At 35.7% G+C, this 21,932-nt stretch overlaps 1 protein-coding gene across 33 annotated transcripts in view; it reads left to right on the forward strand.

The window, feature by feature from the left end:
* ADGRL3 (adhesion G protein-coupled receptor L3) overlaps positions 1-21,932 on the forward strand; it is a gene marked incomplete at both ends in the record, with an annotated part of 582,832 nt that overhangs the window by 244,091 nt on the left and 316,809 nt on the right. For 24 of the 33 annotated variants that reach the window (XM_079704517.1, XM_079704528.1, XM_079704539.1 and 21 more), the window contains 2 exons: positions 10,158-10,172; positions 12,323-13,123. In XM_079704517.1, coding sequence (XP_079560643.1) covers positions 10,158-10,172; positions 12,323-13,123 — 816 coding nt within the window. The remainder of the gene's footprint in view (positions 1-10,157; positions 10,173-12,322; positions 13,124-21,932) is intronic. The other 9 variants (XM_079704545.1, XM_079704547.1, XM_079704519.1 and 6 more) reach the window with 1 other exon arrangement.

Here is a 21,932-nt window from a genome sequence, read left to right on the forward strand (position 1 = left end):
GTTGTTAAGTGTCTCAAAATATTCACATTACTTAATAATTTGTTTTTAATACTATTAAAACCATAATTCAAAAATTAAACTGATTTGGGGCTATTATCTTAATTCTCTGGCTTCATTTTTCTAATTTGTAAAATACTGGCTGGGAATAGATATCTAAAAAGAACCTTCAGTCCTAGAACCCTGGGAACATTAATTATAAGGTATTTACTAACTATCTAGGACTTTATTTAGATTCAGTTTGAGTATTTTATTTTTTTAGATATGCAGAGCTGGATCCATAGAACCTAGTAATGGACATCAGTCAAAAATATATTTTTCAAGAGCAAATGGATAACATTTTCCACAAGAAATTTGATGGTAGTCAAACTGTTATGCTTTGTGTTTCTAACTTCAGCTTCTCTTAACAATTCCCCCTATCTCTGCCTTTCACTTCTATTCTTGTCTTTTTTTTTTTTTTTTTTTTTTTGCGGTATGCGGGCCTCTCACTGTTGTGGCCTCTCCCGTTGCGGAGCACAGGTTTTGGACGCACAGGCCCAGCGGCCATGGCTCACGGGGCCAGCTGCTCCGCGGCATGTGGGATCTTCCCAGACCGGGGCACGAACCCATGTCCCCTGCATCGGCAGGTGGACTCTCAACCACTGTGCCACCAGGGAAGCCCTCTTGTTTATTTTTAATCTTTTTATACTAGCTCCTTTGAAAGCATTTGAAAGGAACTTATTGTTGGTAAACAAGTAGACTGAAAATCAGCACTTATTATAAGCTTCCCTAAGGCAGAGATCAGTTCCTCCCTTGTAACATATTCATAATAGTACCAGCAAATCCAGTTTCTCTGTGGATTAAAGAAAATGATCTACTACATGACTATTCACATAGTATATGTTCAGTAACTGTTAGGTATTATGATTGTTATTAGTTATCTCTGTATTCACAGCTCTGAGGGCCTCACACATAAAAAATGCAGTCAGCAGATCTAATATAGAAATATGCATATATAGTCTAGTACTCTCTGAGGGGACTCTGCCTTTGTTTTTTATTTAGCAACTCTAAATGCCACATGGTTTTTACATAGTGGTGACAAATCATTATGACAAGGGTACATCCTAGATGAACCAAATGTGATGTTGACTTTAACCGTTACCAATAATAACTTTGAAATTACTATTTTCACTAGAAGCTATTACCAGTAGATTCACAAAGGAGTCAACTAATAGCACCATTTTCTTTTAAAAGGCTAAATTAACAGTTTGAAAGATTTTACAGATACATCAATGGAATGGAAAGTTAATACAAAATAAAAGACAGTCTGATTTTCTGCAGCATCTATAGATATTGTATTTAAGTGCTTAAATTATAATGGGACTAGTGAAAGCATTTTATGAATTATTGACATTTTCCATCTACAAACTCCAGGATGAAATTCATTAGGAGGTGATAATTTTGGAAACACATTATGTAAAGCCATTGTAATACAAGGTGCTTGAGCGGCACTTTTCTTCACTGGTGCATGGGTATCATTTGAAAAACATAATTTAGAAGCTGAGCTGCAGAGATTACCCTTGTCTTTCATTAAATAAAGGATTAGCACTTTGTTTACTGAAAGAGACAGATGTCTGTCAGAATTTTTGATATGTAATATACCAAAAAATTAATGAACTTCATAGATCTTTTTATTTCTGTTTATTGAAGTGTTTCTGTATTTTCTTGGTGGTTGTGAAATGGAAGAAGAGAGAATTTTCTCTGCTTCAGAATAATAATTAACAGGACATGAGGTATTCAGAACTAGTTTGTTTCTGCTGATAAGAAATATCTCGTTTCCTTGGCCAAGAAATGAGGAACCCATTTTTTCTATTTATCTTCTCTGGAGATATGCTTTGCATCACCATTCTCAGGCTTGATAGCACTGAAAAGTATGACATTCAGTTCCTTTCTTTGAAAATACCACAGCACAATTCATCATTTCATCGAGGCATAAGAAATATTAATTGAGCTCTTTCTGTGTGCTGGGCATTGAAGATGCAGTGATGAATAAGATCAAAACTTGGATTTGAATTCCAGCTCTGCTACTTATTAACAAAAGATCCATGCATCTTTGTGCCTGTTTTGTCATTTGAAAAGTTAAGATAATGAGAATATCTACCTCATAAGGTTGATGTGAGTTGATTAAATTAGTATCATAGGCAATATGTGGCATGCGGTACATACTTAATTAATGTTAGTTTTTATAACAGACACAGTGCCTGACCTTAGGGAGTTTCCATTTATGTTATTTATCTCCTCTAAAGTACACTCCTGCTTGGATTTGGTGACAGAAAGGAAATGGAGAGCAAGAACGCAACAAACTGTGTTTCATTGAGTTTACATGTTGTGAGAACCAGTGTATGATATTAGACAAATGATAGGACTCTGCCACCTACCATTGTTGACCTTGGTCAAATCCTTTTGAGTTTCAGTTGACTTATCTCTGATATGGTAGTACCTAGCACCATATCACAGTGTTGTTTAAAGAATTAAAGCAAGTGATTCATATGAAAACATTTTGTTTACTTAGAAAGTACTATACTGATATAAAATATTATTGTGAACTTTTGGTTATCCACTTATAGATGATTTTGTTTATAGATAATGCACGGGCAAATTTTCATCAAAGACCGATTTGTTTATTACTTACTTAGTTTGCCTTTCTCCCATCTCCTTAACTGCCCAGCTGGCCTGTGATAAGTGTACCCAAATGTATTTTAATAGTCTAAGCCAAATGTAACCAAGAAGATAATTCTGTTCAAAATACTACTACATGGGCTTCCCTGGTGGCGCAGTGGTTGGGAATCCTCCTGCCGATGCAGGGGATGCGGGTTCGTGCCCTGGTCTGGGAGGATCCCGTGTGCTGCGGAGCGGCTGGACCCATGAGCCATGGCTGCTGAGCCTGCGTGTCCAGAGCCAGTGCTCCACAACGGGAGAGGCCACAGCAGTGAGAGGCCCGCGTACCGCAAAAAAAAAAAAAAAAAAAAAACCTACTACATTTCAATGATAAAAATATTTGTTTATAAATTATTTAATATTTCATTACTATTCTATGCTACTCATAAGTATCTTTTTATTTATATATTACGGAGATCCAGAGGCATCATAACATTCTACTCATTTGGAACGTTTAAATCGTAGATATAAAATGTGTTGTATGACTTGCAGTTTAAAAGAAAAGAAATGTTAAGCTACATTAGAATTAGAGACAATTTCATAGTTCTTAGTTATAGCAATTTAGTTCTAACAATTTTTGGAGTGCGACAATTTTATTTCTCTGTAATTTTCAATACAACTTAAAAAACTTGGCAATGCATGCATATGCTCTCTCATCTATACCTTTTCTAATTAAGGAACACAATTCAAAAGTATTGCATATGGTACAAATATGGACAGAACTAATATAGAACTAATAACATCTTATTTTTCTAAACAATAACATGATTATATTATATCTATTTTATGAACTGTTGGGGAATGAAGGGAAAATTGACTACTCTTTTTTTTCCTGTTTCTTCCTTTTATACAGAATACAATTACCCTTAGTCTGAATTTGTCATTTACTCTAACCACAGGATATAGCTTGAGATGTTAAGGAGGACAAAGGACAACAAGGAAATCACTTTAAGGACATACATAAGTATATTTATGGAGGTTGAATGGACAATAAAAATAGTTTGGGGGTTAAAAGTGAAGAGAGAAAAGGAGAGAAACTAGTTCCATGGAAGTTTGGACATGAACAACAACAGCTATAATGTGGAATTCAGGATATTGGACCAGGCTAAAGGCAAGAGGTCCTGAAGAAGGCCTAGCAGAGTTGTCCTCATACAATTCATTTATTTATGATCTCATAACAGAGAGGAGTAAAGGGAGTGTTTTCCACTTGTGTTTTTAGATTGTCACAGGCTGTTTTATAGCAACAAATTTTTCTTGCCAATATAACCCTCAGAACCATTCATATACTTTTTCTTCTTTGCCTTTTTTTTTTTTTTTTTGGTCTGGTTTTACATTTAATTAGTTGAAGAAACAAACTGCTTATAAATTTTTCTTTCCTCCCCATGCATTAAAATATTCAAAGACATCATGCAGATATGCATTGCATGTATGAATCTATATAACAAGTCCAGATTGTCTTTTGCCACGTTTTTCTTTTTACTAGATGCTTAAAATATCAAGAAGCAGAATTAATCACCTCTGTGGATTTTGTATTAATTCAATAGCTGTTCATCAAATATGTATTATGTGCCAGGCATTGTGAGCTTGTGAAGGATACAGTGGTAAGCATGTTTTCTGTATGAAGGCAATTTGTTTGCATGTTTTTGTTTTTTTTTCAGGTGAGGGAAGTTTCTAGAATCAGAATTAGATGATGGACAATGACTGACCAATCCTAAATGTTACTAAGCTTTTCAGTGACGAATCATGTTTGCCTTGCCAGTTTTTGTTATGGGAGTATGATTTGTGTGTACTTACTTCAACTAAAATTATAGGATATTTTACTTTAGTCTTGAAACTAGCAAATAAATGATGAATGGGCTACAGCCAGTCATGACATAGGCAAGACCATAATAATTTTCTCCAAAGTACAACTGCCTAATAAATCTTAATTTTGAGTCACCAGCAGTACCAGAGGCACACTTTACTTATGCTATAGTTCATGCCAATTTCTTCACATTAGACCAGGACCAGAGAATTAAAAGTTAAATTTTACCTAATGACAATTTAGAAAAAAAGTAAAGGTTGTTGGAAAAATAAAAATGTCCATTAAATTGTAAGATAGTATTTATAGACTATAATAAATACCTTATCAATACTTTTTACCATATATGCCATCTTCCTCATTAAGTATTTGTTGGTGAGAGAAATACTAATCACTAAGAAGTTAGGGCAATTGCAATCTAAGTGGAAGAATTTTATGTGGAATAAGACTAAAGTTCTGTGAGTGTACATTTTATGTTGTAGAATATAAATACCTTCATATATAATTCAAAGGATATATATTTAAAGCTATTTCAAGGAATGAAATTAGTTCTAGAAATCCCTTTATAGGCTAGTGATTGAAAAATGTCAACTTTAGTGTAAGATTCCACTCCCAACTTCATTGTAAAATGGGCCTCAAGTCCAAACTTTTGAGATGATTGATTAAAAAAATTTTTTGCACTTTTGAAATCACATTTAATTCATTATTTTCATGGGGGGCATTGGTATAATCTTTTATGTTTCCTTTTTAAACAGTTGGCTTTTGATTAAATAATTTTTTTAACGTCTTTACTGGAGTGTAATTGCTTTACAATGGTGTGTTAGTTTCTGCTTTATAACAAAATGAATCAGTTATACATATACATATATCCCCATATCTCTTCCCTCCTGTGTCTCCCTCCCTCCCACCCTCTCTATCCCACCCCTCCAGGTGGACACAGAGCACCGAGCTGATCTCCTGGTGCTGTGCGGCTGCTTACCACTAGCTATCTATTTTACCTTTGGTAGTGTACATATATCCATGACACTCTCTTACTTCGTCCCAGCATACCCTTCCCCCTCCCTGTGTCCGCAAGTCCATTCTCTACATCTAAGTCTTTATTCCTGTTCTGCCCCTAGGTTCTTCAGAGCCTTTTTTTTTTTTTTTTTTTTTTTAGATTCCATATATATGTGTTTGCATATGGTATTTGTTTTTCTCTTTCTGACTTACTTCACACTGTATGACAGGCTCTAGGTCCATCCACCTCACTACAACTAACTCAATTTCATTTCTTTTTATGGCTGAGTAATATTCCATTGTATATATCTGCCACATCTTCTTTATCCATTCATCTGTTGATGGACACTTAGGTTGCTTCCATGTCCTGGATTTTGTAAATAGAGCTGCAAGGAACATTGTGGTACATGACTCCTTTTAAATGATTGTTTTCTCAGGGTGTATGCCCAGTACTGGGATTGCTGGGTCATATGGTAGTTCTATTTTTAGATTTTTCAGGAACCTCCATACTGTTCTTCATAGTGGCTGTATCAACTTACATTCCCACCAACAGTGCGAGAGGGTTCCCTTTTCTCCACACCCTCTCCAGCATTTATTTTTTGTAGATTTTTTGATGATGGCCATTCTGACCAGTGTGAGGTGATATCTCATTGTAGTTTTGATTTGCATTTCTCTAATGATTAATGATGTTGAGCATTCTTTCATGTGTTTGTTGGCAATGTGTATATCTTCTTTGGAGAAATGTCTATTTAGGTCCTCTGCCGCTTTTTGGATTGGGTTGTTTTTTTTTTTTTTTTGATATTGAACTGCATGAGCTACTTGTAGATTTTGGAGATTAATCCTTTGTCAGTTGCTTCATTTGCAAATATTTTCTCCCATTCTGAGGGTTGTCTTTTCGTTTTGTTTATGGTTTCCTTTGCTGTGCAATAGCTTTTAAGTTTCATTAGGTCCCATTTTTTATTTTTGTTTTTGTTTCCATTTCTCTAGGAGGTGGATCAAAAAAATGTTGCTGTGATTTATGTCATAGAGTTTTCTGCCTATGTTTTCGTCTAAGAGTTTTATAGTGTCTGGCCTAACAATTAGATCTTTATTCCATTTTGAGTTTATTTTTGTGTGTGGTGTTAGGGAGTGTTCTCATTTCATTCTTTTATATGTACCTGTCCAGTTTTCCCAGCACCACTTATTGAAGATGCTGTCATTTCTCCATTGTATATTCTTGCCTCCTTTATCAAAGATAAGGTGACCATATGTGCATGGGTTTAACTCTGGGCTTTCTATCCTCTTCAATTGATCTATATTTCTATTTTTGTGCCAGTACCATACTGACTTGATTACTGTAGCTTTGTAGTTTAGTCTGAGGTCAGGGAGCCTGATTCCTCCAGCTCCATTTTTCTTTCTCAAGATTGTTTTGGCTATTCAGGGTGATTTATTTTTCCATACAAATTGTGCAATTTTTTGTTCTAGTTCTGAGAAAAATGCCAGTGGTAGTTTGATAAGGATTGCATTGAATCTGTAGGTTGCTTTAAGTAACATAGTCATTTTCAGAATGAAAATTCTTCCAATCCAAGAACATAGTATATCTCTCCATCAAGTTTCTTACTAGGTATTTTATTCTTTTTGTTGCAATGGCAAATGGAAGTGTTTTCTTAATTTCACTTTCAGATATTTCATCATTAGTGTATAGGAATGCAAGAGATTTCTGTGCATTAATTTTGTACCCTGCTACTTTACCAAACTCATTGATTAGCTCTAGTAGTTTTCTGGTAGCATCTTTAGGATTCTCTATGTATAGTATCATGTCATCTGCAAACAGTGACAGCTTTAGTTCTTCTTTTCCGATTTGGATTCCTTTTTTTTTCTTTTTCTTCTCTGATTGCTGTGACTAAACCTTCCAAAACTATGTTGATTGTAGAGATTTAATCTGCTGCTCCTGAGGCTGCTGGGAGAGATTTCCCTTTCTCACACAGCTCCTGTGGTTCAGCTTTGAATTTGGCCCCGCCTCTACGTGTAGGTCGCCTGAGGGCGTCTGTTCTTCCCTTAGACAGGACGGGGTTAAAGTAGCAGCTGATTCAGGGGCTCTGGATCACTCAGGCCAGGTGGAGGGAGGGGTACGGATGCGGGGCGAGCCTGCGGTGCTAGAGGCTGACGTGACGTTGCACCAGCCTGAGGCGTGCTATGCATTCTCCCGGGGAAGTTGTCCTTGGATCACCGGACCCTGGCGGTGGTGGGCTGTACAGGCTCCCAACAGGGGAGGTGTGGATAGTGAACTCTGCTTGCACACAGGCTTTTTGGTGGCTGCAGCAGCAGCCTTAGCGTCTCATGCCTATCTCTGGGGTCCGCACTGATAGCCGCGGCTTCTGACTATCTCTGGAGCTCTTTTAGGCGGCGCTCTTAATCCCCTCTCCTTACACACCAGGAAACAAAGAGGCAAGAAAACGTTTCTTGCCTCTTCCGGCACGTCCAGACCTTTTCCTGGACACACTCCCAGCTAGCTGTGGTGCACTAGTCCCCTCAGGCTGTTTTCATGCAGCCAACCCCAGTCCTCTCCCTGGGATCTGGCCTCCGAAGCCTGAGCCTCTGAGGCTCCCAGCCCCCGCCTGCTCTGTGGGTGAGAAGACAAGCCTCTCAGGCCGGTGAGTGCTGGTCGGCACCGATCCTCTGTGCGGGAATATCTCTGCTTTGCCCTCCGCACCCCTGTTGCTGCGCTCTCCTCCGTGGCTCTGAAGTTTCCCCCCCCCGCCACCCGCAGTCTTCCCCTGGGAACGGGCTTCCTAGTGTGTGGAAACCTTTCCTTCTTCACAGCTCCCTCCCACTGGTGCAGGTCCCGTCCCTATTTTGTCTCTGTTTTTTCTTTTTTCTTTTGCCTTACCCAGGTACGTGGGGAGTTTCTTGTCTTTTGGGAGGTCTGAGGTCTTCTGCCAGCATTCAGTAGGTGTTCTGTTGGAGTTGTTCTACAGGTAGATGTATTTCTGATGTATTTGTGGGGAGGAAGGTGATCTCCACGTTTTCCTCTTCTGCCATCTTGAAGCTCTTCTGATTAAATAATTTTTAAGGTGCTTAGTTATACTTCTTCTAGTTGTCAGTCTGAACTCAGGTTTGTTAGTAATCTAGCCATAGCATGAAGTGTGTCTCTTAGGTAAAGCTTTTAAGTGACCTATAATGAGGCATACAGTCCAGTGAACACTACAGTTACTTGATAAAGATCCATAATTAAGGATGATGATAAATTTTAACATTATGAGTATCATAGAGTTTTTAAGAGTCCTAGAAATATTGCAAAAAATAAGATTTGTAAATTAATGAGATAAGGAATCTTAAAAAGAGAACCCCATTTACAACTTCCTAAGCATAACTTTTCATATATACCATTGTTGTCTTCTAACACGTGTGATACTGAGCTTTTGAAAAAAGTCAATGGAGAGAAATGAGTGTGATTTTGCCAACAATTGAAGACATGAGCTTAGGTCAATGCACAAAAATCTCACCTAAAAGTAACTATCCAAAATGGTATTTCTCCCTTGTTTTAAAAATTTCCTGTAGTTTTATTTATTGTGCATAGTAGCTCAATTTATCCCTTCCACTGAAATTATCTTAGATTTGCATCACTTGAAATCTGTGATTTTTTTTCAAAGTTTGTATTATGAACCTATTCTTTCCTGACTTTCTCTTTTTTCCCATTGATTCTTTTTTTTTTCTTGTTGTGATCTAGGCAAATTGTCTCCAATGAGACAAATGTTTATAAGATAAAGAAGATGCTGCTTGATGAGTTTCATGAATATGTTATAATTTCCCTGAATTTTCCCTGACTTGTATTAGTCAATATCTTAAAATAATAATGGAATCTAATTTGAAAGATACATAACCATAACGTGTTTGAGGATACCAATTTATTCTTTTAAGAGTTTGTTGAAAGACTCACTTAAGAATTTCAGAAAAGCCCATGGCAGGTGGCTCATTATTTATATCAACCTTCAGATACAAATTTTTCTGAAAGACGGTATTTTTCCACAATAATATAAAATATTTTTGAGTGAGAGGAATAGAACTTTCTTCAATAAGGATTCTAAATATGTTTATTCAGAATGAGATCATTCCCTGTTAATGTGTCACCCCATGAAGTACATTTCTCATAATACTGACAAGTTATAGAAAATATTAGGCCTTAGGAAATGAATTACAGAGTAGTTTCTTCTGAAGAGATCAATTTTTGAGATGGGTTAAAAGCAAGACTATTATGTTAAATAGTGATATTAACTATAATATTTAATAAATGAGACTATCCCAGCTATCTGAAAGCTTTCTATGTATAGTTACCAACCTGTCTTTCAAATGGAAAATATTTGTGTTATTATTATGAATATTGTATTCCCTATGTCTATAATTTGGAATGGTATGTTTATTCAGTCTTAGCTTGATTAACTTTTGCCTTATTTTTTTCCAAGTTTGTACTGTATTTTTAAGCTTATAATGTGATTGTTTCTTAAAAATAATTTTATAGAGGAATGGGTTTTTTTAAAAAAAACATAATGTTCAGTAAAGCAAGTATGAGTGAAATAAATTATTTACTTTCAGTTTGGAAGAGGTGAATAAAAAGTGCTTGGCCAATATCGTACCATTAATCTATTCTCTTTTCTCCTTTCTCTCTTTACTTCTCTCTCTCCAATAGAAGTGGAACAAAAAGGTAATTAAATACCTTTCATAAATTATATACTATTTATAGGCTAAGTTATTTAACAGTTTAACATCTAGTTAAAATAATTTTGTTATTAATTCTTCTCTATTTTATGAAAATTTATTTACTACTTCTGCTGCTCAACTTCACTTTAGTCTGTTGTACTGACCAGTGCTGGTTTGATTTTTTTAATCCTAAAACAGTTTAATAGTATAAAATTTTCAACCGTGCATTCTATTCCTCTTTATTTAAGCAGTTAGAAAAACGGTAGATGGTTTTGGATAGTTACTGTTTTAGATTTGTTTTTGTTTCTATAATAGATAATTTTCCATAGCTCTGGTGTGGTTCCCCTGTTCCTTTAATTTTTAACTATTAGGGGAAAAGGGGAGATGGTTTTCTAAAATACCTTAAAAATAAAATGCTTTAGTAACCAAGGGCTGATTATTAACTAGCATAAAGTTTATATACAATTTTGACAATAATACCTCCCCATCCTTTATAATTATAAATATCATATTAGAATCCTAAGAAATTCTTCTAATAATCAATTTTATTATCGAATATAATTTGATGATGGCCCTCTATCCTTGCTATGGAAGATTTTGATAGTTAACTTTTCCCCTAAACTTTTCATTTTTCCAAAATTAAAACTTTGGGCATTTTAATAATGTACTTTCCTTTTTAATAATCTGTAAACCCTAGCTGAATTTCATCTTAGATTGTTTTCCATTGGATGTAGCTTTATAGTTGTTGTTAAAGAGCTAATCACTAATACCAAGAGAATAATACTTTAATCATTAAAATATGGGTCAACATCCAAATTTCTTGTAATTTCCTAATTTCTCCTCCCAATACACTTCTAATCATTTCAAACATAACAGTGGACTGCATGATTTTTTTTCAATGTGTTTGCTCTGCAAAAATATTGGAGCACTGTTTCCCATAGCAGGTTCAGCGGAACATTACACCACATCAGGCTCTGTAGAAAGGGTTCCATGATCAAATTAGTTTGTGAAATTTGCTCACCCTCCCCACTTCCATCTTGGAGATTCACTAATGTACCTCAGCTATTAGAATCCTGGTATTATGTTTAATATGATATTTCTTAAACACAAATGGCTAGGGATCCCTGTTTTCTTTCTGTGTGTGTAATATGTGGCTAAACCACTTAAAACAGGTGCTTCAAGGACCTCCCTTTGGGAAACATTGCTTTTTAGCCCCTTCATTACAGTTGAATCAGCCAAGTTTTTTTTTTTTTTTGCCACCACTCATATGATGTACTACTGAATCATACTAAAAATCAACTGAATCAGATAATTCCTGCCCATTTTCAGTCTGAAGTATGAGCAGCAAAATATTGTAGCAAGTAATCTTGTTTTTTAATGTTCTTCTCATGTAACAGTAAAAGGTACATGTTTTTAAGTTCCAATACTACTGTATTTAACAGGACATTTTTAACTGATTAAAATCTAGATCTTGGGTTCTTCTCTGTAACCTTTCACCTTTTCTTCTTTCCTTATTCCTTCTTTCCTTTCTTTTTCTTCCTTTCTCTTTTTCCTTCCAGTATCCATCCATCACTCATTTTTAATTGTGTGGGTTGCATGCTCTGTGTGTGCTATAGCTTTAAGAGCTTTTTTCCTAGAAGGCTTAGTGGCCTGTATTACAGGGCTTTTCTTTTCCCTTATTATTATATTTTAATTACTATTGTATTTTCATATGCTTCTTAATAAGTATAGAATAGTTAATAGCATCAGAATGAAAACAATATCTTTAAAAATTCCAAATAAGATATATAAAACCATCACATATAAAAATTTATATTTGTTATATGTCTATAGAATACATAGACATAAGTCACATTTATATATATAGCATATCCAAAATTATTGTAACACACTTGCAAAGGTAAAAAGCAAAGGAAAGCACAGCCACTCTTTAAAAGGCCAAATTTTTTCAGCAAATGAAATCAAAATGATTATGAACAAATGTTAAAATTAATGTGGATGACTACTTTATGTTCTCAGAAGAATACAGCAAAATAATTAAGTGGTGGTGGGTATTTCTTGTTAGAGTTGAACTCTATTTGGTGAAAAATAAGAATATATGACAAAATATTAAAATTAATACATTTATTATTTTGACTCTTTCCCTTCCAACAGTTTTTCTTTGTCCTGGACTACTAAAAGGAGTATACCAGAGTGAACATTTGTTTGAGTCCGACCACCAATCTGGGGCATGGTGCAAAGACCCTCTGCAGGCTTCTGACAAGATTTATTATATGCCCTGGACCCCCTACAGAACTGATACCCTGACTGAGTACTCATCCAAGGATGACTTCATTGCTGGAAGGCCAACTACAACCTACAAGCTCCCTCACAGGGTGGATGGCACAGGATTTGTAGTGTATGACGGAGCTTTGTTCTTCAATAAAGAGCGCACCAGGAACATAGTAAAGTTTGATTTGCGGACTAGGATAAAGAGTGGAGAGGCTATCATAGCAAATGCCAATTACCATGATACCTCCCCTTACCGTTGGGGAGGCAAATCTGACATAGACCTGGCAGTGGATGAGAATGGGCTATGGGTAATCTATGCAACAGAACAAAACAATGGTAAAATTGTCATTAGTCAGTTGAACCCTTACACCCTACGGATTGAAGGGACATGGGATACTGCATATGATAAAAGGTCAGCTTCCAACGCATTTATGATATGTGGGATTCTGTATGTGGTCAAATCTGTATATGAGGATGATGACAATGAGGCCACAGGGAATAAGATTGACTACATTTACAACACCGACCAAAGCAAGGATAGTTTGGTGGATGTACCCTTTCCCAATTCATACCAGTACATAGCAGCTGTGGATTACAATCCCAGGGACAACCTTCTTTATGTATGGAATAACTATCACGTCGTGAAATATTCTTTGGATTTTGGACCTCTGGATAGTAGATCAGGTAAGTTTGACTTTTGATGGTACTTTAAGGGGAAATATTTACAACTTGCTCTTAGTAAGTTGATTGTATATTTTGACTAGACATCCTTTTGTGGTCTTCTGGCCTGTGTATTGAAAGGTATTCATTGTCTTTTCAGCTAAAAAATTGTTGCTGTTAATCACTTTCAACTTTAAAAAAAATATAAGCATAAGAAACTGACTCTTCCTCCTCTGTGCAGCTAGTCTCCAACCTGCAGCCCTTATTTGAAGGGCATTTTCATTATCAGCTAGTTAGTTCTTTGTGTAGTGAAGTACACAAAACCTTTGCAAAAATAGAATGCCATCCCATCTAATTAATTGTGACATGCCCTGTGAAGTGCTGTCCACTTGGAAAATGTCAAAGGGTTGGCTTGATATAATTCTTCAGGAGGCCTGCACCAATATATTCAACTCACCAAGAGCATCATATATGACCACCCCTACTGGGAATATTGTCAGTTTGACTGTAAATATGTCTGAATGTATCTAATTAATACTTACAGAAAAATGTTCATAACTGATACAGACAAAAAAATAGATCTCAATTTTATAAGAAACAGCAGTGCAAAACTCAGTTTTGAAAAAAAATGAGACAAGCTTTAACTCCCATTCTTTAAAGTTGTATTTTTCCTCTCTAGGACATACTGTTTACTTTTAATATTATTTAAGGACAGTCATAAATTGCTTTATCTTTTACATTTCTGTTTGCACAAGTGAGCAGAATTATCTTAGTCTAGAAGTTAAATTATTTTAACTAGCAATAATATTGTTCCTCCTGATAAAGTATAATGGAAAAGTAAGATATAGGTGTCTGAATTTTGATAGTAACGTAGCAATTCATAGCTTAATTTTTTTCTTCTAGTGCTTACATGTTAATATTTCTTATTTTCTGCATTGGTTTTACCTTGCTTTTACTAGCGTGTCATTCTGCTTACTAACTTACTTCACTATATACATATCTTCTTATACAATTAGATTCTAAGTGCCATAGAGCCAGTAATCTTGCCTACCCATCTTTTTATTATTTTTCATCTGACCATTATTTCTGCCTTCTTAGACACTAGTGTCATATATGGCATATAGAAAATAAAGCCTCAATAATTCTTTGTTGAATGAATGAATGGATGAATGAATGAATGCCTTTCCACTTCTCACTGTGATAGAATGTCAAATTGGGTAGCATTTTCTCTAATCCCTGTAAGAGTGACAGCAGTTCTTTCCATGGCCAGCAATGCTGATACTATGTTGAATTGCTTTGTGTGGAAGGAGAAGCCTAATATGCAACAGCAGCAAAAGCAACTTCTCCTTACTAAGTTCTCAAAAATCTCGTAGACCTGGCTAACCTCTGTACAGGTAAGGTTTCTCAATCCAACACACCCTTCAATTAAAAACCTAAGCAAATCATCTGGAGTATTCTGGGAAGACAGTTCTTTCAGATCTGTGATGTTCTTAAACCAAAATTCATATTTTGGCAGTGAAAACTTTTGATGAGTGGTTCTTAGCCTTTTTTGACTTTTAATTGTAACTGGAGTAATTTCTAATTGCCTCCAAAGAAATAATATATAATAACTCACCATCTTTTAATGTTTGTGAATAAGGGACAGTAACATATTAATTTTATTTATTGGAAAGATCATGCATTATTTTTGTTTAGAATAATAGATAGGTTAAAATTAACATTCCAGGTTTTGATTTGATGGACTGAAGCAAATTCTTAGCTTAGTTTTTATAAATTATTCCTAAAGAAAAAGATGATACCATAACCTCTTGTATTTAGAGACTTGCCAAAAATATTTCTAACGTACATTAATAAAATTATGTGTGTATCCATATGTATGATGTCATTGTAATTGTGGACATAGGAAAATTATACCACTCATTTAATTTTGTTTGTTTGATTATGGGAGTTAAATTATCAGCCATCTTGCCCACTTGTACTAGTGCACCTATTTGTTAAAAACATGCTTTTAAAGTGACAAACACTGAGAAATGATAAAGTTCAGCTTTTGAAACAAATTCCTAACTTAAGCCAGGAGATTCAGTTTTCACGCTTTTTAAATGACAGTGAAGCTCTCTTATGTTTTGCAAAGAGTGAGATTTCAGCTGTATTAAATTTGTATATATAATCACAAGAAAAATTATCAATTTTCATGCATGAATGCTCAAATTAAAAAGCTAGTACTTTGGTGTGGACTTAGTTTAGAGGTAGAAAGAATAAGTGTAGAATAATAATAAGTGTACATTTTATGCATGAATATGAGAATTTCAGTTAGCATTAATGGAGGCTGTTCACCTTATTCTACACAAAGTTTCAACTGAGTGTTTCTCTTTAGTATAAATTACATTGACATTTTTCAAAGAAGTTTCCTTTAATGAATTCTTATTATGGATCTTCTTATGTGTCTATGTATGGAAACCAACTTACTATAAATATGTTAGGGTCAAAAAGACTAATTCTGACTAATTCTAAGTCCATAGATCTATATAGTATATTTTCTGTTGCCATCTGTTGGAAGCAAGCTGAGTATTTTTGTTCTGATTTCAACTGAGCTCTAATCATTGAAAAGTCACACTTGAAGTTTTTATGTAATGGGGTATCTGTGTTTTACTTCTACTGAATATTACTATTCTGTAAATTAAAAGATCTGGGTGTTGGAAGTTGAGACAAATATGTTCTCTCAGATGTATAAAAATCCTCAGGTGAAGCATCCATGGAGGTGGCATACTGCTTCTGAACATGGGTCTGGGAGCCTGAAGGACTTATGTTTTAATTCTGCCTCAGGTGCTTGTTTGACTATAGGCAGGCTACTGAGCCTCTTGGTCTTAGTTTCCTCAACTATAAAATGGAAACAAAATAATACCTATCTCGGAAGATTATTGTTATGATATATGTAATAGACATAGCAAAATTAACATAAAATCTACATGCCAACCCTACAAGGACCATTATTATCCAGATTATCTGATTGAGGGGCTTAAGGCACTACAGCTCGTATAATTTATTTAAAAATTACTCAGCTATTAAAATGCAGCCCAACTTGAGATTCATGCTCCCTTCCATGACACTAGTAGTGGAAAGTATGCCTACTGAGGCTATGTGCCTGGATGCATTCACTTGACAGAAGTGATCTCAGTATCCCCATGTGTCAGACACTCTCCAGATGCAAATCTAATTTGTAGTTCTCATGATTAGATAATTACCATAGATCTGCACTCCAAACAATTGCCTTTATTTTTCAATGGTGAAATCATACTGTGTCAAGATTTGTTGAATAATTTAAGAAATAAATTAATGAATTATAATATATATATATATTATATATATATATATATATATATATATATATATATATATATTAAACCTTCTTATTCAGCATATTATGGGAATGGGAGTATTAGTCCTAACATTTGTTTTATTAAGATTACATGTATGCTTCTCAGGTAGTCCTCTTCACAGTTTACCATGCACTCCTATGATCTAGAAGTGTTATGTCACCCCATTTATTCCCCACACACCACCCATACCTACTTCTCCTCTTCACTCAGATTGTAGCGATATTTGATAACCTAAAGGAAGTTTAGTCTGTTAAAAAGTTCCAAAGCACTTTAACACCTAATGCACTTTCTTCCAGAAGAAGTAATTAGAGAAATTAGTCAGTGTTTACAATGGGAAAGAAAGTGAACAACTGAATGTTATTTTCGGAACATATTCTCAAATTTTTCAGTTAATGAATTACAGGAATTTTTTCAACTTAGAGAAAATAGAAAGTGTATTCAAGTGAATAAGTGTGTTCCTTTGAAAATACATTTTGTCTGCAGAACAGGCGATTGATTCGGTTTTGAACACCAGTATCAAAAATACCTGTAAGCATTAGCACCTGAGGATAAAGTAAATATGAAAGTGCTATTTTTTTTTCTGAGCAGAGAACCAGCAAATCTAGAATTTTTCTCAAATGTACTTTTAACTGAGCCTTTTTCCTGTCTTATAAAATACGATAATACTATACATTCATCATTGCCTCCAATTGGCTATCTTTTGTAAGATACACATTAAAAACCTCCAAACAATACTTAGCTATTTCACAAGTTATTTGAGTGATTCTTATGTCAGCATCATAACTCTAAAATTCTACCTGATGTCCTGATATATCCGGTGTGAGGGATTTAAATAGTTGTTTTACTTGCCTTTAGTTAACTGGTGTTGAATGACTTTCACTCTTGAGTTCTTTCTCCTAAAGCACCTTGTGCTGAGTTCATTATTCATTGATAAATAGGAGATGTGAGTTACTTTCTTTGACTCTTCCATTTTGTTTCTAAAGTGTCCACTGAATAATCCAAACTTTCCTTGTCAAATATACAAATATTTTCCACTATTTCCTACTGAAGGAAGAAGAAGTAGGCTCAGGTTGATAAGAATAGACAGAGAAGCTCAGAGCCAAAATTTTTCTGAAATTAGTGTGTCTAACAGATCTAAAAATATGATGGTTGAGGTTTAGTGAAACACATCAAGCAGTCAGTATGAACCACAAATGATAAGGACACGTAGCTACTGTCTAGTGCCTACTCTTCTGCTTCCCAAATACAATCCACATTTTCTTGAAAGCCATTTGAGATTATGTAAATGTAATCATTCTTGTATATGCTGAAGAGAGTAGACTCTAAAACCACAACAAAAAGCCTACACATAACAGTTTAACAATGCAGATAAGGTGAACCTTCTGTCCTTATAATATGCTAATTAAGTGCATCTGTGTCTCCAGTAAAAGCTGTGGTTATGTAGTGATGAATAAGAACTTTAAACACACATGACACCTCGTTAAAATGTAATTTTCACATCATATATCTGAGCCCTTTACTTTGACAGCTGAGTAATGTGAGTGCTGGGCAGAGAATCTTGAACATTTCTAAACTGTCACGTGTTTATTAATAAGTAGCTGAATCTGCTTCCCGAACGATTTAGTTAAATGTGTTGCACCCTAGTCACAAAATAGAGCCTGAAAGTAGTGGGATTTTAAATCAAACTTGTCCTCAGTGTATAGGTTATGATTGCTTCACAGTTCCACTTGAGATGCCACATTGTCTCTAAAGTTTAATTTACATCTATCTTAGTAGCTGAGTGAACTTTACAGAAAGAAAAAAATAGCTACTTGTTGCTAATTTCAACCAGGTCTGTATTTTTATGCATCATCTGTTTGCCTGTCTGCAGAGGAGCCCCTTCTTTTTCTCTCCAATGCTTCTTCATTGCCTGTAGTGACAGCTGCTGCCTGAGGGCATTGCTGCTGGTGATTTTTCAGGGAGCACAGCCAAAACTTGCAAAATTTGCAATAGCTATTCCATTGCCACTTAACATCAGCTGAATTCTCTTATGTTTGTTTTTACATGTCTTGTATTTTTCTTCTTCATAATTGAAGGCTAAACCTTTCCTAGAACAACACCTTCTGCTTTTCGGGCTCTGAATATCAACATCGCAGTCCTGTACAAAGCACAACTAGCTGGACCTGGCTTTGTACAGCTGAGCCCGGTGTTAGCCATTCATCCCACATCTAGGTGACCCTCCTAATAAAGGAGACAAGCTGCAAGGTTCACAAATGTTACTAAGTTATTAATTTTTTTTCCTACAGAGTGATATCCCTGATAAATGTATAATTACTAGGACAGTAATCATGAATATTTCTACATGTAGCTCACAGTCATAAAAGATGACTTGTGAATAAGCTTCCCACTCACACCAGCTGTCTTTTCTGTAGCCATTTCACTGCTCATTAGCACATCCACCAGAGGGCAGGCAGGTGGAACTGAAATAGTTTGGCTGCTCATTATTAGCACATCTTGTCAGGGTTGGCAATAGTGATTATAATGGGATTTCTGGTTATCAAGGGGTTCCACTTTAGAATACTCTGCTTCTATCCATATTGGCATGAATAAGTGAGAATTAACTTTATTATATAGCAAAGTCTGACATTTGCTTTATTTCTGTTTTTTTTTTTATTTTAGACAATGAACAAATATCTTAAAATAGGGTGGCCAAGCAAAAATATTAATTTAAGCAGAAGATTATTTCCCTCTTAATAACTACTTTCCACCACAGAGCTAAATTCTCCGATAATAATGATTAATGATCAAAAATTTAAGATACCTAAATTACAGGAATAATCTACGATGTTGTATAATTTTATGGGATGAGACATGTCAGATTTCCCTGAAAACAATGGATAATATCTTTTTTGTTTGCTTAATAAGAATTTTCCTGTTTCTCTTCATTCCCTTCAGTAGTACAAATTCATAGCCAAACTCTATGCATCCACTTACCCAATGAAAATACAAATTAAAATTATCTAGGACTTTCTCTCTGAAGTGTCATGTGACTGAAATATTTTAGCCTTAAAATTTGGATTTTTAAAACTAATGTTAGAAAAAACAATTCTACCAAAAATATACAAATGCAAGTGAAGTTAGGTATTTGTTGATTTCATAACTTAGAATGATCTCTTATGCTAATTTTTTAAATAAGAAATGTTTTTGAAGAAAGTTTTGCCTTTGAGAGAAAATGGCACTTAAAAACACTTTGTTCAATAAAAATATAAAATCATAAACTTTTTAAATTTTTGAAAACAAAATTTCAAAATCTATGATAATTTTGCTGTATAGTATACATATTTACATATTAAACAAAAAAAAAGAGACTTTATAGAGAAGCCCACTGAAAGAAATCTGAGACAAATAGTGATAATAGTGGGGAAGGGGTTTCTGAAAATGCATTCTTTATTTTGATACAGAAAAATAAATCCTTCAACCTGTTTGTGGAGAAGAAGCTTGAAAGTGGACTTGGAAATATTAAGATAACGTCAAAGGTGAAAAGTGAAATTCAGGCATAAAATCAAACGTGCTGCAGAAAGCAGAAGCAGGGAGCTAGACTGGGCTTAAGTCAGAAGTCCAGTGATTGATTGATAGGTCTTTCTTCCTCTCTTTCTCTCTTCTTTCTCCCTTCCTTACTTCCTTTCATTACTCACGAGACTTGGCTTTAGGTAGCTGAGGCCAAGCACTGTGCTATACTCTGTGATTACAGCTGTGAACAGGGCAGGCATTGGCCCTGCCCTCTTGGAGTTTACAGAATAGTGAAGACAAATAAGAAACAGAAAGAGAAAGGGGGAGGGGTGTCAGAAAATAATAATACTTATTAGCTACTGTTTGTCGAGTGCTTTCTTTTCTGGCCTTTTACATAGATTACCAACTTTCATCCTAATAAAAATCATGCAAGAAAACATTATTCTCATTTCCAGATAAAGAAATTTAGGATCAGAGATGGTAAATAACTCAAATGTCACATACAGGGCTTCCCTGGTGGCGCAGTGGTTGAGAGTCCGCCTGCCGATGCAGGGGACACGGGTTCGTGCCCCGGTCCGGGAGGATCCCACATGCCGCGGAGCGGCTGGGCCCGTGAGCCATGGCCGCTGAGCCTGCGCGTCCGGAGCCTGTGCTCCACAATGGGAGAGGCCACAACAGTGAGAGGCCCGCGTACCACAAAAAAAAAAAAAAAGAAAGAAAGAAAAGAAAAAAGTCACATACATAGTCCAGAGTTACAGTTAGAATGTTAGTCTGTCTGACTTTCTGCTATGTCATGTTGCTTCCAATCAGTAATTAAAAAGAATACAGGTGCCATAGCTAAGGAGCAAGGGAAAAGCAGGAAGGCAATGTACAGGTAATAGAATATAAGTAAAGCAGGTAAAATGAAGTAGCAAATGCAAAGTAGCAAGGCCACATCAAGCTCATTTAGAATAAGGACAAGCAAACAGCAGCTAGTGTTATAAAGCACCTACTGCACTCTGCCCTGCATATGGCCATCTGGGCAGTGGGGTGGAGGGCCCTCCTTGGCACGTGCCTTGCTCCAGTGCTTGGCAAACGGTATCAGTGTATGAAACAGTATCAACATATTACAACAGGGTGGCTGGCAGACAGGCAGGCCTTCCTCACCTGGGTCTCTGGTCTCATTTGGCTGAAGACTAAGAGAGAGCAGTCTCCACTGCTTTGCTGTGTACTCCCCTCCCCCCATCCCCGGCCAAGACCTGCTCTAGTAAAGTAGAGGTGCAGCGTTCTTGTCAGGAGGATGGTGTAGGATGTAAGAGCTACAGGTGTTTCTGGAGAGGACTTTGGAGAACTGAAGAGATGGTTCCAGATCACTTCCGTTTTCACACACACACACACACACACACACACACACACACAAAGCACCTGCCATCCCCTCCAAATTGTACTGGGTTTCACACATGCCTTAATGCTTTAAAAAAATGCTATGAAGTACAGATGTGGAAAATAAGTCTCAGAAATGTAAAATTATCCGTCCAGAGAAACCCAGTTGATAAATTTAGATGTGGGTTTCAAAGAAACCCAGGTTTATTTGACTAAGTCATGAAGCTGAAGCAGTTTATATTTACAGGGGAAAAAAATTATAATACAAACATACAATAGAATATGATATAATGGTGCATAGATTTGATGTAGGGTGTGTGTGTGTGTGTGTGTATGTGTATGTTCCTGTTCCTAGAAATGCTTGAAGAAACAGATTGAATTATTGGAGGATTAGAAGACTTAGAAACTTTTGTGGAAATTCTGAGCAATTTAAAAGACCGTACGCTAACAGAAGTGTATGGAATCTAAAAAAAAAAAAATGGTTCTGAAGAACCTAGGGGCAGGACAGGAATAAAGATGCAGACGTAGAGCATGGAGTTGAGGACACGGGGAGGGGGAAGGGTAAGCTGCGACAAAGTGAGAGAGTGGCATGGACATATATACAC

This window comes from Hyperoodon ampullatus (assembly GCF_949752795.1).
Source record: "Hyperoodon ampullatus genome assembly, chromosome: 1".
NCBI classification, from domain to species: Eukaryota; Metazoa; Chordata; class Mammalia; order Artiodactyla; family Ziphiidae; genus Hyperoodon; species Hyperoodon ampullatus.